The sequence below is a fragment of the Schistocerca serialis genome, chromosome 5 (assembly GCF_023864345.2).
Source record: "Schistocerca serialis cubense isolate TAMUIC-IGC-003099 chromosome 5, iqSchSeri2.2, whole genome shotgun sequence".
NCBI classification, from domain to species: Eukaryota; Metazoa; Arthropoda; class Insecta; order Orthoptera; family Acrididae; genus Schistocerca; species Schistocerca serialis.
Window position 1 is genome coordinate 76,455,346 of NC_064642.1, and position 19,342 is coordinate 76,474,687.

General features: G+C 39.8%; 1 protein-coding gene across 1 annotated transcript in view; it reads right to left on the minus strand.

Annotated features, from left to right (window-relative positions):
- The window catches only part of LOC126481749 (JNK-interacting protein 1), a 358,511-nt gene that overhangs the window by 20,090 nt on the left and 319,079 nt on the right, over window positions 1-19,342 (minus strand). The window contains exon 7 of the mRNA XM_050105704.1: window positions 10,860-11,038. Coding sequence (XP_049961661.1) covers window positions 10,860-11,038 — 179 coding nt within the window. The remainder of the gene's footprint in view (window positions 1-10,859; window positions 11,039-19,342) is intronic.

The window sequence follows — 19,342 nt, forward strand, 5'->3', positions numbered from 1 at the left end:
TAACACAATTAATGAGAAAGATGTGGCTTAAAATAAAAGGCATGGCTTAGAAAAGGGTATGGCTTAAAAAAAGCATGGATTAAAAGAAAAGGTATGCAATGAAATGTACTGAAAAAAGTAGCTACATTCATGAACAAAGGTTCTCTGGAATGTAGATGTAAGTAAGTTCTAAGTTCTGTGAAGAAACTAGGCATGAAAAATAATGTTGTCTTCATTTAGCACACAAATATTTCAAATAAGACTACTGAGCAATGTACTCATTGACTCAGTTTGGTACACAAGTACTCTCAGATGAAACTGCTGAACAATATTATCATCTGAATTTAGTGCACAAAAGATTAATACACACAGCTGATGAAAACAACTTACAGCAATTTACTTCGTCATGAAAACATAACTACTAGATTACTGAGAATGAAACACATGAGAAGAAAAATAATTGTTTGCAAAATAAGGCTCAAATTGCTCAGTGTCAGAGGTCCTTTGATGGTGATGCTTTTGAAAAAGTGATCAATGTATTTGCTCGTGTAACTTGTTCCTTGAACAAGAAAACTGAATATGCATCCACTGGAAGAATACTTCAACTATTCATGTAGATAGCTATGTTAGAATAAAAGAAAAAAATACATTCCTTTCTAGGTTTTCCAATGTTTAAAAGAATAAATCATTTCAAAACAAAATTCAGACATCAGTTGCAAATAAATTTTTACATTACTTCACTGGTTTTGACAAATTAATTTGTCATCTTCCGAAGCTTAGTGATTACAATAATTACATATAATATGTACATTATTGGACAAGAAACTCAGATCTACTGAAACAGAAATTGAAGCTCCATGTGAGATTGTTTGGGCAAGACTCAGTATCATAGTTGGGCATAAAATGGTGGTTGGATCCTTCTATTGCCCATCAGACTCATCTCCTGATGTAGCCAAAACTGTTAGAAGAAGATTTCAGTTTACTGTACGTAAGTTCCCTAATCATACTGTAAAAATCGTTGGAGACATTAATCATCCAATAATCAATTGGGAAAATTACAGTTTTGTTAGTGGGGGGTGTGATAAGACATCCTGTGAAACATTACTAAATGCCTTCTCTGAAAGCTACCTGGGCAGATAGTTCAGAACCATACTGATGACATCAGGCGCATAATGGGGCCCCTTAGGGATATGGCAGCAAGAGAGGGGAAGAAAACCAATGTGCACTCCGTGTGGATACCGGGGGTGTCTTTCCAGATGTGGAAAGGGTCCTTCTGGATGCCATGAAGGATACAGGGTGCACCCATCTGCAGGTGGTCACTCATGTCGGCACCAATGATGTGTGTTTCTATGGATTGGGGGAAATCCTCTCTGGCTTCCGGCGGCTATCTGATTTGCTGAAGACTGCCAGTCTTGCTAGCAGGATGAAAGCAGAGCTCACCATCTGCAGCATAATCGACAGGACTGACTGTGGACCTTTGGTACAGAGCCGGGTGGAGGGTCTGAATCAGAGGCTGAGATGGTTCTGCGACCGTGAGGGCTGCAGATTCCTTGACTTGCACCATAGGGTGGTGGGGTTTCGGGTTCTGCTTGATAGGTCAGGAGTCCACTACACGCAGCAAGCGGCTACACGGGTAGCAGGGGTTGTGTGGCTTGGACTGGGTGGTTTTTTAGGTTAGATGGCCTCGGGCAAGTACAAAAAGGGCAACAGCCTCAAAGGGTGCGGGGAAAAGTCAGGACATGCGGGGACCAAGCAGCAATTGGTATTGTAATTGTAAACTGTCGAAGCCGCATTGGTAAAGTACCGGAACTTCAAATGCTGATAGAAAGCACCAAAGCTGAAATAGTTATAGGTACAGAAAGCTGGCTGAAGCCAGAGATAAATTCTGCTGAAATCTTTACAAAGGCACAGACGGTGTTTAGAAAGGATAGATTGTATGCAACCGGTGGTGGCGTGTTTGCCGCTGTTAGTAGTAGTTTATCCTGTAGTGAAGTAGAAGTCGATAGTTCCTGTGAATTATTATGGGTGGAGGTTACACTCAACAACCGAGCTAGGTTAATAGTTGGCTCCTTTTACCGACCTCCTGACTCAGCACCATTGGTGGCAGAACAACTGAGAGAAAATTTGGAATACATTTCACATAAATTTTCTCAGCATGTTATAGTCTTAGGTGGAGATTTCAATTTACCAGATATAGACTGGGACACTAGATGTTTAGGACGGGTGGTAGGGACAGAGCATCGAGTGACATTATACTGAGTGCACTATCCAAAAATTACCTCGAGCAGTTAAACAGAGAACCGACTCATGGAGATAACATCTTGGACCTATTGATAACAAACAGACCCGAAATTTTCGACTCTGTAAGTGCCGAACAGGGAATCAGTGATCATAAGGCCATTGCAGCATCCCTGAATATGGAAGTTAATAGGAATATAAAAAAAAGGGAGGAAGGTTTATCTGTTTAGCAAGAGTAATAAAGGCAGATTTCAGACTACCTAACAGATCAAAATGAAAATTTCTGTTCCACACTGACAATGTTGAGTGTTTATGGAAAAAGTTCAAGGCAATCGTAAAATGCGTTTTAGACAGGTACGTGCCGAGTAAAACTGTGAGGGCCGGGAAAAACCCACCATGGTTCAACAACAAAGTTAGGAAACTACTGTGAAAGCAAAGAGAGCTTCACTCCAAGTTTAAATGCAGCCAAAACCTCTCAGACAAACAGAAGCTAAACGATGTCAAAGTTAGTGTAAGGAGGGCTATGCATGAAGCGTTCAGTGAATTCGAAAATAAAATTCTATGTACCGACTTGACAGAAAATCCTAGGAAGTTCTGGTCTTATGTTAAATCAGTAAGTGGCTCGAAACAGCATATCCAGACACTCTGGGATGATGATGGCATTGAAACAGAGGATGACACGCGTAAAGCTGAAATACTAAACACTTTTTTCCAACGCTGTTTCACAGAGGAAGACCACACTGCAGTTCCTTCTCTAAATCCTCACAAGAACGAAAAAATGGCTGACATCGAAATAAGTGTCCAAGGAATAGAAAAGCAACTGGAATCACTCAACAGAGGAAAGTCCACTGGACCTGATGGGATATCAATTCGATTCTACACAGAGTACGCGAAAGAACTTGCCCCCCTTCTAACAGCTGTGTACCGCAAGTCTCTAGAGGAACGGAAGGTTCCAAATGATTGGAAAAGAGCACAGGTAGTCCCAGCCTTCAAGAAGGGTCGTCGAGCAGATGCGCAAAACTATAGACCTATATCTCTGACATCGAACTGTTGTAGAATTTTAGAACTTGTTTTTTGCTCGCGTATCATGTCGTTTTTGGAAACCCAGAATCTACTCTGTAGCAATCAACATGGATTCTGGAAACAGCGATCGTGTGAGACCCAACTCACTTTATTTGTTCATGAGACCCAGAAAATATTAGATACAGGCTCCCAGGTAGATGCTATTTTACTTGACTTCTGGAAGGCGTTCGATACAGTTCCGCACTGTTACCTGATAAACAAAGTAAGAGCCTACAGAATATCAGACCAGCTGTGTGGCTGGATTGAAGAGTTTTTAGCAAACAGAACACAGTGTGTTGTTATCAATGGAGAGACGTCTACAGACATTAAAGTAACCTCTGACATGCCGCAGGGGAGTGTTATGGGACCATTGCTTTTCACAATACATATAAATGACCTAGTAGATAGTGTTGGAAGTTCCATGTGCCTTTTTCCGAATGATGCTGTAGTATACAGAGAAGTTGCAGCATTAGAAAATCGTAGCAAAATGCGGGAAGATCTGCAGTGGATAGGCACTTGGTGCAGGAGTGGCAACTGACCCTTACCATAGACAATAGTAATGTATTGCGAATACATAGAAAGAAGGATCCTTTATTGTATGATTATATGATAGCGGAACAAACACTGGTAGCAGTTACTTCTGTAAAATATCTGGGAGTATGCGTGCGGAACGATTTGAAGTGGAATGATCATATAAAATTAATTGTTGGTAAGGCGGGTACCAGGTTGAGATTCATTGGGAGGGTCTTTAGAAAATGTAGTCCATCAACAAAGGAGGTGGCTTACAAAACACTCGTTTGACCTATACTTGAGTATTGTTCATCAGTGTGGGATCCGTACCAGATCGGGTTGACGGCGGAGATAGAGAAGATCCAAAGAAGAGCAGCGCGTTTCGTCACAGGGTTATTTGGTAACCGTGATAGTGTTGCGGAGATGTTTAGCAAACTGAAGTGGCAGGCTCTGCAAGAGAATTGCTCTGCATCATGGTGTAGCTTGCTGTCTAGGTTTCGAGAGGCTGCGTTTCTGGATGAGGTATCGAATATATTGCTTCTCCCTACTTATACCTCCCGAGGAGATCACGAATGTAAAATTAGAGAGATTTGAGTGCGCACGGAGGCTTTCCGACAGTCATTCTTCCCGCGAACTGTACGCAACTGGAATAGAAAAGGGAGGTAATGACAGTGGCACGTAAAGTGCCTTCCACCATACATCGTTGGGTGGCTTTCGGGGTATAAATGTAGATGTAGATGTAGAATATATTGGCTCTAATGCCAACAAATACACCTGATCTCTCTGAGGATGCCCACATCAAAACTGTTATCAGTGACTATGATGCAGTTATGGTAACAATGATTACCAATGTACAAAGAACAACTAAAACAAGCAGAAGGTTTATATTTTCAATAAACTACATAAAAAAATTCAGTAGTGTCATATTGCAATGAGGAACTTGAAATTTTCAGTGCAGGGCAGGAACATATGTAGGAATTATGGCTTAAGTTTAAAAGAACAGTTGATTGTGCACCCAGTAGAACAGTTCATAATGGGAGGGTCTGTCCATCGTATACAGCCACTCCAGAGGCTTTTCTAAAGAAACAGGTGTAAAACAAAGCAAAGGATTATAGACAGAGAGATACTGAATAAAATGTGTCTGGCTATCAAGAGAGCAATGCTGAAGCCTTCATTGAATATTGTCAAATGATCTTTCACAGGATCCAAATAAACTCTGGTTGTATGTGATTATATTTTAAATGGATACATAGAAGAATCTGCTCACCAAGTGGTGGCAGGAGAACACACCTATAAAAGCCATTAAAGTGTACAAACTTTTGGAGCCAGTGTCTCCTTCTTCAGACATAATGACTGAAAGGGAAGGAAGAGGGATAAAGGAAAAGAACTCATAAGGTTTAAGAAAGGGGGTAGATTTCAGAAATGTTGCCCAGAACCCTGGGTCAGGGAAGACTTGCCAAATGGGATGAGAAGAAAAGACTTCCTTCTCATCGGCCTGTATGCAACTGTCACATGAGTCTGGAGTGGGGCAGGGATGGGTAGGGGTGGCAGGGTATGGGTGGGGCGAGTAAAGAGTGCTACCTGGGAGGATGTGTAGGGACCAGAGACTGACAGGCACAGAGTCAGGAGGTGGGGTGTGGGAGAAAAATAAGGGGAGTGGAAATGGAGAGGAACAGAAAAGGAGAGGAGCAGGGAAGGGGAAAGAACAGCGGGCATAATGGCAGAGGGTGGCACACAGAAAGGGAGAGGGAATGGGAAAAGTGAGGAGGTGATGGGACAAGGGGGCAAAAACTGTTGGGTGGAGGATGTGGGCACAGTTACTGATGGTCTGGGCAATCTGGATCATCTACTCCACCACCAGCTTTTTTGAACTGCACAGATGGGAGTTATCCTTACAACATACTCTCTGCTCCTGAAATTATCCTGGCCTCCACTTACAGTAACCTACTCTGCCCACACCTTCCACCCAACAATTTATGCACCCACATCCTATCATCTCCTCCTTTCCACATTCCCTTACCATTGTTGTGTGCTGCCCACCTCCAAAGCACCCACCCAATCTTTGCCATTCCCTGCTCCTCTACTTTCCCACTCCTCTCCATTTTTGCTACCCATGAGGACAAAATTGGAATAATTACAGCATGCACAGATGCATTCAAACAATCATTCTTCCCATGTTCAATACACGAATGGAACAAGAAGAACCCCTAATAGCTGCTAAAATGGAATGTATCCCTTGCCATGCACTCCACAGTGGTTTGCAGAGTATAGGTGTAGATGTAGATGTAGCTGTAGAAGCTTGTATTGAGAAGATCTCAATACTAAGCTTCTGAAGAAGACAAACTAATTTGTCAAAACCAGTAAAGCAAAATAAAAGTAACAACTGAATTTTATCCTGAAGTATGTACTAGAGTTGCTGAAAAATAGCAGCTATGAATAAAATAATAAATTTTTATAATGGTATTGATCTTAGTAACTTTCAGTGCCTTCAATTAAATAGTGAGTCATTGACAACATAGCTAAATGAGTTCAACAACAATTTGGCAAGCAGTCATCCCACAAGGTGATTGGTTGTATCTCATGGCTCCAGCCGTAGAAGGCATTTAATGCACTAGTGGAAAATTAAATAGTAGTTTCTTGTTTGTACTAGCCAATAACAGCTCATGATGATACTGGACCATCCTGGGTGCATCTTGTGTCAATTGCATCCAGAATCTTTACAATTGGTCAACCCACTGAGTTAATAATGAAAGAACAAACATAAATAATTAAACATGTAAAATTGATAACCACCTCCTTTTTGAGGGCCAACTAAAAATAGTGGCTCTCTAGGGCACTCAGTTTACTATAAGTTCACTACAGATGAGTAGTATGTTGTCTTTGAGCTGTCATCACTCAGCACAAATCATAAAGTGCTTAAAACACTTCTTCATAGGGCAGATACAGTTTTTGATTTGGATGGTTTGCCTAAGAAGCTTATCTCTTTACTAAGTGTGTTTAACAAAAATAGGTATCACATTTAGCATATTAACAAGGCACAATCAACTAAAGGAAAAGTCAGCCAGTGGGTAAGCAGGATGGTACACTGGCAAAACCTACAGCTTCCCTTTAATGTGTTGGAAATATTTTGCTCATGAGAGCCAGAATCCTACAGAAAATCCAAGTTGAAGTGGTTCTCTGCCCAAATGCAGCCCCTCTTGGATTGGTGAAGAATTATTTGCTATTAGGCTGGATTTTTCATGTAATATCTTCCCCATGTGATTTGACTTGTATAGGTCAGACCACATGCACTATGCAGTAAACATCAAAACTGCATTTGCCTTTTGCAACCCATCCAGTATGCTGTCATCAGGGACTGTTTCTGTCAGATGTTATTTGGAAGAGGACATACAATTTTGATTATGGAAACATTGTTTTGGAACTCTGTTATTAGAGTCTGTAGGGATATGTATGGTGAAAAACCCCTTTAATTGTGATAGTAGGTACCAACTGGATAATGAATAGATTCTTGTCATTTCCACTATTTGCTCTCTGCAAAAGTGGGTAAAAGGTCACAATGTATGGCAACACATCAGACGACTTACACCATCAATGATGCGACAGTCTTTTTAGAGTGGCCTAGACGTACACAAAATATACATACAAAGCACCAATAAGTAGTGCAATGAGGGAAGTCTGTCTTATTTTCCTGATAGCTTAACTGAAGCTGACCAGCTGAAATATCAAGCCAGGAAGTAGACATCAACAACTGCATGCACCCTGTAACATCACTGGGACTGAGATCATTCTTTATCATATTGTTATTCACTACTGCTAATTACTCATTACTACATCTATTAAAACTTACATTTGGCCCAGTTTTTTGAAATATGTGTATAGCCAGTGCATATTATTTTATCATTTTTACTTTGAATTATTCTTCAGAAAGCACTTTTTGATTTTATATGAGGGTTGGTCTTGGATCTTTAGTCACAACTGTATGTGTTGATTTAGGGCATATATTCATAGCATTTTTGCATATGCTCAATAAATACAACATATACACATAACAGAGACTTTAGTCATCAATAATTCTTTCCCCTTTACTATTTACAACAGTCTGCCAATGCTGAGTTAACTTCAGATTCTGTGACTGTAGAAACCACATGGTTTTGGGGTGAAGAACTCATCAGGCTACATTTGCAGTGCATTTTCATCTTGAAAGGAATTTTATTGAAGGTTGTTTGACAGAGAATGGAAAAGGTGAAAATCTGAAGGCACAAGTTCGGGTGAATAATGTGGATGCAGAATGACTTCCCAACCCAGCTCCTGCATAGAGCTTTTTGTGTCTAGCAGAAGGCGGTGGAGTAACATTACTTCACGCAGTCTTCCTGGTCATTGTTCATGTAATGTGTCTGCAACACATCACATCACATTATTGACAATAAATGTCAGCAGTGATGGTTACATCTTGGGGAAGGACACCATACTGCACCATACTGTTCCTGTTCCACCAGATGTGTAACATTATGGGCACAGGTCATTGTATGGGGAGTTGCTGCTTTGTTTGGGCTCAGCAATTCCTTCCTTTTTCTTATGTCAGCATAAAGACATATTTATTGTCCCCAGTAATGATGCAGGATAGGAATGGTTGGTATAGTTCAAGATCCAATTGACGATGAGCAAACAATGATGCACATATGTCTATCCACTGGGTTTTGTGACTTTGGCTTATTGTTAGAGCCATTTTGATCCTTCCCCATTGAATGCAAATATTGCACAATGGTGGAATGAACACAGTTCATCATATTTGCCAGTTTTTGAGTACACTAACATGGATCATTGTGGAATAATGTGTTTAAGCAGTCTTCATCAAACCACAAAGGTCGTCATGAACATGGAGAATCGCTAATGTCAAAACAATCCACCTTAAAATGAGAAAAGCATTTTTTTGCCATGCTGTGCCAGTAGCGTTATCACCATTGAGAAAAGCATTTTCTTGCCACGCTGTGTCCAGTAGCATTATAGCAATACATGTTGCAAATGTTTCTGGCTGTCTCCATTGCTGTCACCCCTCTACTGAACTCAAACAGGCAAATATGTTGGAAATGTTCCAATTACTCCACTTGGCACTCCATTTTCTAACATCTACAGCTCCACCTGTAACGACAACAACGGCGCTGTACTATTGTACAGATAAGTAAATTTTTTTTCCATCTGATTTTTCGATAAACTAGTGTAATTGATGTTCTGATTTCATTTCTTTCTCGTTTCATGCCATTGTGTTAAGAAAACTGTAAACAAGTTTCAATGTGAATATTAATGTTTATGTCAAATGTCAAGCAATATTGTAATAGAATTGAAATGTAACAAATGTTGAGACTGTTGTAATATGTTTAAAATTGTAACTGTAAATGTAGAATGCAAAACCTCGGGTGAATACCCTGTCTGTAAGGGAGCGGTAAAAGGTGGATGACAGGCGAGCGCGGGAAAATGCGCACGGCACGGTACAGCACAACGGGCTCAGCAATAGTAGTTGGAGTTTGGCATTGGTCTGAGCAACACATTCTAGAGCGAGGAGGCTCTCCTGGAAGACGTAGTTTCACTGAGCCTTGGGTATGCTGTTCCAACGCCCACACAGCATGGCAAACTTCCATAGGCACTAAATGGAAAAGTATTGCGACGCTAAGAAGAATTAAAGTGCCGATACGTCAAGAGCCATAGCTGTGGTTGTATGTGTGTTCTGTGCCTCGCCATCTCGCCGCTCGCCAACCGCCACATCGATAAAAGCAGGTTGAAACTTTTAGTACTGTATTCGTATGGACCATAGAGTGAACTGGTCGATAATAACCTAAAATTTACCAGAACTTTCCTCTCATTTAATTATCCTCACAACTAACCTAGGCAGGGTCCTTTCCAAATGTTGTGCAATCCGAGTGTCCCGAAATGAAAAATTAAATTTTGTGTTAATAATAATTACTTGCAGACCTAGTTATGTTAGAATGGTGTTTAAAGAACTGTTTTGTTAATGAACCAGTAAATGAATAATGAAGGTCTAATGAAGTTGAAAGGTAACTTTAATATTGATATAGTAATGAAGTTTAATTATTTTGAGACAGATATCAAGGTATTTAAATGAGAAGTAAATAAGATAAAAAGAGTAGTAACTCATATACTGGAAATCTTGAACGCATGATAGTTTCAGCAATCAATTTTTTAATATAGCGATCATAACAGTTTCAGGGTCCCCCCCCCCCCTCCCCCCCCCCCCCTTTTTATTCATTTGAATTCTGAAGTGTTCCACATTGGTTTGACCAGCAAAAGTTAAGGTCAATATATAAGTCAAAATTTATCAGTGTTTTATCTTTATCAAAATTGAAATTTTGTGTGTGGCTCGAAAGTGCTGTTTCTAGGGTAACCTATGCCCGATTTTAATCAGATCAATAGACAGTACGAAGCTTTGTAGTATACATTATAGTGTAGTGTTATGTATTCATGGTTTTTCCATATCAGTACAGAACATGAAACTATCAGTTCAATAGATTCTCTGGTTCTAAAATTTTACTATATTACGCAGTGTTACTACATGTTGTTTTGCATGAATATACATCAACTTGCACAGGGAAGAAACTCAGTTAATGCCTAATTAGGCTGGCAACTGTATTATTATCAAATTGGTAGCATCTTCAGTGTTGCTTTTGGTACATACTGATGTGTAATTGCATTTTGAACTTACTTGACGGATCATTATTATTACAGAGTGGATGTAAGTCTGATTTGCCACCATTCAGGTACACGCGGTCAATATCTATACGAAAATCCTGTCTCGTAAGGTGAACCCCGCTCACTTACCATAGTACAGGCTTTAATGAGTATAGTGTGCCCCACGTGCACGTTACACACCCACTATTTCCAAATGACAAAATGGCAATATGTAGACTCAAATAGCAACAGTGGACTGCAAATAAAAAATGACAATCATTAAATAAGCTCGTAGCAACCACAATACCAACATGAAAAACAAAAATGCTATGAACTTATGCACCAACCTAATACATTACATCTTTTTATTATTTACTTGTAGTACTTACCCAACAGCTTCAGCAACAGGTCTTGTTGACTCTTGACCCATGAAGACATGACAAGCAAACCGCTGGAGTTGCGGATGTTTTGTAATAAATCCCATGTACCGATGGTCTCGTGGATGAAAAGCGCAGAATGAGACATTCTTCAGAGAATAGAAATAGTCATGACATGGTGAATCCATAGGCTGTAAGAAGATTAATTAGTTTTTATTTTATTGTACATGAAAGAAGGAAACTTACAGTTTTCACCAATATTATTATCTTATCAAAGGCATAATGTTGTCAGGAGGATTATTAGGCACATGTGTAGTTTAATAATAATAATAATAATAATAATAATAATAATAATAACACTTTATTCAACACTGAATGATTCACTACATATCCATAGAAACAGGTTAGTATTCTTGATACGTAGCACAATAATACATTCTTCTGAATACATCATCAATTAACAAAATGGCTAAATTACAAGTAAAATGGTTTGCTTAACACTATTTACATATTTTTCAAAGCACTTCTTATTCTGCGTGTACAGACATGTTCAAATTATTAGACTAAATGATTATTTTTGATACTCTTAAGTTTTATGGTGCAAAATTAGGAGAGGAAAGTGTAATAATTGACTTGTTTTAATGGTTTGATTGATGCCATGAATTTTCCCTTCCAAGCAACTCACAGAGCACTGAATTTCTCACATTTGGTAACATTTGTCATTTTCCCTCCATATTGTGTTGGTGTTAGTTGTCTGTATACATGCTTTGAAACTGTGTTTATAGTAATGTTTTATGTATCTGTGGAGTAATTCAGCTTGCTACATTAACAAGACATTATATAGGTTGTGAACTTGCATGTTTTTAGGTACAGGAATAAATCATGGAGTTTCCATAGAGAGTGAGGTTGTGGGGAAGACAAAAGGTGTTTCACCTTGGCTGTGGTAGCACTTCTTGCTGAAAATCATTATACACAGCAAGAAATTGCTGACAGAAAGAAAATATCACAGAAAACTGTCAGCAGGATTAAACTCCCAGTGCAGAAAGGTGGTGAATACACGCCAAATAGGAAAGGAAAAATGTGGATGTAAAAGAAAAATCAGTCCTAGAACAATGAGAAGACTTACAAACGTGGCAACAGTGAACCATAAACTTACTTCTACAGACATGAGCCATCAGCTGAAAGGTTTCGGTGACGGTGAGGAGGAGGCTGTTTGAATGTAATTTAAAGGCATGCCGATCAAGGAAAAAACAGAAAATCACACCTGTCATGAAAATCAAAAGATTGCAGTGGGATAAAAAACTTCAGGAGTGGACAAATGAGGACTGGGATAAGGTATATGCAACGATATGGTAAATTAAGTTGGTCTGATCTCTAAAGTTAGGAGTTTTTGCTTGAAATTGTGATGTTTTATTGATACTTAAGAAATGCACATCTGAATTTTGGTACTGTTGAGGTCTCCTGTGCTACTATTCCCAACTTTTCTAACTTGCAATTTTGTACAGATGCTTCAGGTATGCTTCAGTGATGAATCTGTATTCACTGTGATGGAAGAAAGCAGCCAGTATGTTCACTGCAGACCTGGAGAACAGTTCAGAGCTGAGTATGTGCAGCAAGGTGTGAAGCATACAACTTCCATTAAAGTCTGGAGGGACAATGAGGCAAAAACAACATAAACAAATCTTTGAAAAGGAATTTTTCCCCCAAATAAATGAGTGGTTTCCTAATAAAGGCGCCATTTTTTATGCATGATGGGACACCTTGCCACAAAGCCAAAAGTGTTTCTAAGTACTTGGAAGAAAAACAACCTGAAATGTTGCCCTGGCCAGGGAATAGCCCTGATATGAACCCAACTAAAAATTTATGGACTATTGTCAAACAGAGGATTAGGAAATTTACAATAACCACCAAACAAGATCTCATGGAGAAACTAGAGGAAATATGGTGCCATCACAATGATATTAAAATATATGTGAAAAGTTAATAGAAACTATGTGAAACAGGATAAAAATGTTGATTAAGAATGAAGGCATGCGTACAAAGTATTGAACATACAAATATAATCTGTATGTGGGTGTAAATGTGTAATAAATGTAAAGTTTTGAAAAAAATGTCTTTAGTCTAATAATTTGAAAACATCTGAAAGTATGGTATTCATCTGATGAAAGAGATTTTGTAACAGGAATTTCTTTACCTGAAATTTAAGCTTCACTGTGGCTAGGATCATAGCTTTACTGGGCAGTGTGTTGGCTAACTTTAAACCTGCATATTGTGGACTCTTTTCATAGAGTGCTGTTCTGTGGCTGCTGATGTAAAATTTTTCTTTATTTCTGGTATTGTACTGATACAAATGAGAACAATTGTTGGACTGCAGTCTTTTAACATGTAATATGGCTTTTAGAATGGAGATGTTTACTATGGTTAGCAAACCAGTTTTTGAAAAGAAGCCACGGCATCATTACTTATATTTTAATCCACTGATGAGTCTTATAGCTCTATTTTTGGAGTAGCAGTAGCTTATTTAGATTTGTTTTGGTTGTTACTCCACAAATTTCTAGTCTGTAACTCAGGTGAGAGGAAAAAAAAAAATACTAGCATGGCTATCTTTAAAGTGTTGAACTCCAATATAAAGGTAAAATGTTAGTTAATGGAAATAAAATCTGTTTGCTGGGATGTTTAGAATCTTTTCAATTTTCCAGAGATAAGATAGACTTGACTAATTTATAGTTTGTATCTAGTTTATATTAAGTTATATCTGTATAATTTAAGAATAGATGAACAAGATTAAAACAGCTACAGTTTTGTGCTACTGTCAGGTTCAACTGCTCACTCATTTTCACCCATATTTGTCAAAAGTAGAAAGATGAAAATGCTACGCACACCTAACCATCATCTTCATGTCAATCTGGGAAATAAGCTGTTATATCCTAGCCAGTAATGCCACCCAAGCCCGCTGCCAAAAGGTTGGCAGCATCAAAGTCCGGACGCCGCCCGCATAAGCAGCGCCAGCGAGACAGGAAATCGCCGCAAGTCTGCGCGTGCCACCGCTGGCTTCTGGGTTCTTAAGCGCTGGAGTCGCGAGCGCTAGGACAGTTCTGTATTTGCCGCTCAGTTGTATACTCGCCACCGAATTGTGTACTTGCTAGTCAGTTGTGTGTTCATCGCAGCAGAGTTGTTGTTTGTCGTCAGCCGATGCTGACCTAGCCGCTCTGACTCGAACTAGACAGATTTCTGTAGACACGGAGTTCACTACTGTGTTGCTGTATCTTCGTTAATAAAGATAAGTACCGACTTTTATTTAATCAGAGTGTTTGGGTTTTCCTCTTTCTGTTCACTGTTCCAGCGGACCAGTCGGTCCGCTATTAAAAGTGTGGCGGTGACTTCGTAAGCCGTTTCTACAGCGAATTGCTTGTCACTACGAACGCCGCCACAAAATAAGCAGCTCCTTTGAGGTAAAGTAAAACTTACATTTTGTTTTCCCAAAGCATTTAATGTAGCCCATAATTGCAATCCTTTAATAAAGATCTGTGATAGCTTGATGCAATTTTTAGTTGAAAAAAATATAATTATTGCAAAAAATCAACATTGTGGCCATACTTCCAGTTGCACATGCACACTTCCTGAATTTCATCACCAGCCTACAGCTTTCTTCAAATCAGTTACATGGAAGCCTAGTGGTGAGAGGTTTACCATAAAGAAGACATGTTAGGTTGCAGTCAGGTGCTGTCTGCAACTTAAAGTGTTTTCTTGTCTTCTTTACAGTAAGTAGCACTCTGTCTTTTCCTACATTTTAAGCTGTGTTAGCTGTTTCTTTATATCAGCTATGCTTATTACTATGTCCTCGAAGCAGGAGTCTGTGCAGTGATATAACAATATATTTGTATGATTCTCCAGAGTGAATAATTTCTTAATGTAAAGTTTAAAACTTCATCTTTACTTTTAGTTTCTTTTGCAGCCATTTCAGACTGGTCAACAAGTAACTGGATAGAAGAGTTAGACCCACTTAGCAATTTTACTTATGACCAGAATTGTCTCAGGTTCATGGCAAACTCTGTTGCTAAGACATCACAGTGGTAGCTGTAGTAAGCTTCATGGATCAATATTTTTACAGACACATGAATTTCTATTAACCTTTGTCTGTTGTCATATGCACATCCTCTTTTCAACCAAGAGTGCAACAGCCTTTGCTTCCTCAGAATTTTTCAAATTTCATTGTTAAATCATGGTGGGTCTTTTCCATCCTTACTTGGCACATATTTTTCCAGAGCATGATTTACAATCTGATTAAACTTTGCCTAGAATTCCCCACATCCATTGTACTGGAACTAAATGATGTCAATTCATTGTCTAGGTGGGATGCTAACAATTGTGTCTGCTATTTCTAGCAGAAGTACTCTCCTAGTCTTCTTGATTGATTCACTAAATTTAGTAACAAAAGTCATTATGACAACATCATGGTCACTAATCCCTGTTTCTATGCTGATGTCATCAATTACGTCAGGCCTGTTTGTAGCTATGTCTAAAATATTTCCATCTGCCATGGGCTGTCAAATTAGCTGTTCACAACAGTTTTCAGCAAACATCTTCAAAAGATGCACATCTTCAAAAGAACTTGCAAGACTGTTGTGGGTACACCCTGCAATGAATCCACACATGTCCCAGTCTATACTTGGTAGGTTAAAGTAACCCACAACTAATATTGATATTTCTGCACTACTGATCATAGACTTTCTGCCAATGACTCTAGAACCATCACAGCAGAATGAAGTGACTGATAGAAACATCCAACAATTAATTTTATTTCACCTAGACCTGTTATACATGACCAGATAACTTCACTGTCACACTCAAATTCGGCCTCAGTAAAGACAATATTGTTGCTAGTTGCAATGAACACACCTCTTACTATGGCGTCCAATCTGTCTTTTTGATATACATTCAATGAATTGCTAAATATCTCAGAGCTTTCTACATTGGGTTCCAACCAGCTTTTGGTTCCAAGAATAATTTCAATGTGATAAGTAAATTCAGGGACTTTGTTATGAATGCTTTGATAATTTATGGATAAAATTTTGACAGTTGAAGTGTCTTTACTATGGACATGATCCGATTTCACTATCTGTGAGTTGTCTGGTGAGCATTCATCAGAGATTCTCAACCTACTGCCTAGCCTAGAAGACCCCATGTGTACTCCACAAGTACTCTGCTACCTGAATAGATGCTTCCTTTGTGTAGTGCACCCCTGACCTATCCAGCAGAGTCCTACAATTCCCCAACCAATAACACAGATCCAGAAATCTGCAGCCAAGACCATACAAGAGTCAAAAGAGTCAACAAAGCCTTTGGTAGAGATCCTCCTCACAGCTCCAAACCAAAGGAATTCAATTGACTCTGGGAATAATGCTACAAATTGTGAGCTCTGCTTGCAGTCTATGTGTGAGGCCAACAGCCTTCACCACCTCCACCAGATGCTTGTATGAACTGAGAATGGGCTCAGAACCCAAGTTACAGGTGTCGTTGGTGATGAAATAAGCCACAACTTGCAGGTGACTGCATCCTGCATGCTTGATAGCCATAGGTGATGCCTCCTCCACAACTCAGCTGAGACCCCCCCCCCCCCCCCCCCCAGCAGACCTTCTGAGTGCAAATGGCCTTTTTTTGTAGTCCTGAGTGCTATCTGCCTAAGGGGCTATATAATGTGCCTATGCTTAGTGTTGGATCTCCTGATAACTCTGATAACTACTAAATGCCCCTACCGCCCCCCCCCCCCTCCTCCCCCATGTGCCTGCTTGGACCCTACTGATGGAATGACCACCTGTCCACTCACAGAATGATAGAGCGAGGGAAGATGACCATCTTATACATTGGCCTTCTGCCTCAACTGTTAGGAACATGTTGCCACCTGCCATATATCCTGCAGTGAGGGCAGATCAATCATATCGGTTATACTGGGAGATGCCTCAGCAGTAGCGCCCATGGACGATACAAGTGACATCTGATGTGTGTCATGCAATACTACACACCAAACCTGCACTCTAAAAAAAGATGACTCATCATAGCCAAAAGCACATTCATTTCTTTGTGAACTACAGCTAGCTTCTTGTGCATTTGCACATAGATTGCACACATCCTACCCATACCAGTATTACTAACTTAATAATCAACTATAAAAGCACAGACAGAAACCTACATATGTTAATTGCTAACATCCTGTTGTGTCACCAATGGAGGCTGATACCTTATGAACTGTGAAGCTGACCGTTCAGCAGAAACAAAAACTGCATTACATACTGTCTGGCGACACTTTACAGTTACAAAAATGTGAGAATAAACTTCTTAAATAGAGGGAAAAAAAACAAGAACTAAATAAAGATCCAGAAACTAATAACACACAGAAGCAGCTAAATATGTAACTTGCTATTTTTCAGGTGTGTACCAGATGGCAGTATGAGCCTGACTGATGCTTACTAGGCTCAAAACGAGTGGCCACTACCTCTTCAAAACTAACAAATAAGTAACTAGTGTGCCATTGAGTGCCTGAATTTACACTTTGTTACAAAAAAGTGAGAGTAAACTTCTTAAACAGAGAGAGAGAGAGAGAGAGAGAGAGAGAGAGAGAGAGGAAAAAAAAAAGAAACTTGCTGCTCTCCAGATGTGTGCCAGACCACGGTAAGAGCCTGAGTGATAAGTATCTCCATGTCTGAGTGATGTTTACATAACTGGGCATTTTTAGAAAATACTAGTTTGTCACTGAAGTAAGTGAAGCACAATGGAAGCCCCTTAGAACCCCGTCCAAGAAATGTTGCCGCATCTGGGCTGCATTTTTAAGCCCAAAAAGGCATCTAAGACCTCAAAGAGTTCAAACAGCTTTATCACTGCAGCTTTAGGGATGTCATTGGTTGCTTTTCAGCACCCCAGCACACTAAAAATGGTCACATCCACCAGAGCAGCAGTGAAATGCTGAATGTTTGGTACTGGGTACCTGTCCAGGCTTTTTTGGGCATTCACTACACTGTAATCACCATGAGGATACCATGAACCATCGTTCTAGCATACTAGGTAGAGTGGTGAGGACCAAGGACTGTCTGTGTCACACCATGAAGGTGTCTTAAGCATGTCCAATGTTTTGTGGGATGCTTGCAGTTCACATTCTGTAGCCTTCAGAGTCTCTTCTAACACATTGTTTTCCATACATAACCTGGTAGTTTCATGCTTGACTGTTGCATAACCACCTTCTGTGTTATGGAACTCAGAAACCAAGTTGCAATTGTAGGACTCCCACTTTCCCCTTTCATCATGCGATATAGAAGTATTGAAGCTGTCAACCTTATGAGAGGTGCTTGTTGTTGAACAACCCTTTATACCAGGAACAGCATGATGAGCAATGAGATGTATCAAGCAACCATTCTGTAAATCCACAGTCAAAGTGGCTCATATGAAGAAATCTATGCCCAAAATTAGTTGTGAAGTGTGGTAAGTCCAGTGTCTTGTGACCATATGTGCATATGATGGAACTGTTGACTGCCATTAGAGGGACTGTACTGGCTTACTTGGCATCAGGAGAGTATGTGCCCAGCACTGTGCTGACATCCAATCGTGTGTTGATTAAAAACACTAAGCCTGAAGAACGGTTAGTGATGAACGTCCTCTGTGATGTTGCAGAGTGTAGTCACACTGGAGGTAACAGTGTTGATGTCATACTGCAGTTAGCAGCACAATGAGTAGACCTACATGGCTCATATATTAGAGCATCAATGGTTCCTCTGCAGTAGATGCTGTAGATGGATGTCACAGTTTGTTGCACCTAAACCAGACCACATTTGACATTTGGCTGTGAACATGGTGTCGTGCACTTCGTATCCTTGTAACCAGAATGTCTGTCTAACCAGCAAATATCTGGCTGAGGTAGTTCATAACAGTGAGACTGGGGCACAAGGGCGTGGTGTGTATCTACACTATCTATAGCCATGATTCATAATTGCAATGTCTCTTAGCCAGGGGCAGAAGGTTTGGAGATCCTTGTTTTCTCTCGATGGTTTTCAGGCAGAGGTGGTATTGCAGTGAACCATTGACATGTAAGACTGGCCTCGGGCAGATCGACTGTCTTCAAGAGGAATGATGACTGTTGTGGCTGTCACCATGATGCATGAGTCAAGGGTGGTGTGTGCCCTATTGGCAACCTGGAGCAACTAGTATAACATCTTTCCTTAGTGAGCAGTCAAGGTTAGCCAAACTTGTCATAGCAGGCTTTGTTGCCAGATGTGTAGTAGTAAAGTGTCCAAAATGATACTGGGTGCAATCATTCCATGCAAATCTCTACAGAATTCTGGCAGTAGCTTGTGACCACACCACATCATAAAGGATTGGTTATGTCCAACATGAAATCAGCATCATTTTGAGAATGTTGTTGGCATTTTGGGTAGGGGGTGTAAGTAATATCAGACACCAAAGAAATTGCTCTTTGATCAAGGTTACTGATTACTAAAGTGAGCTGC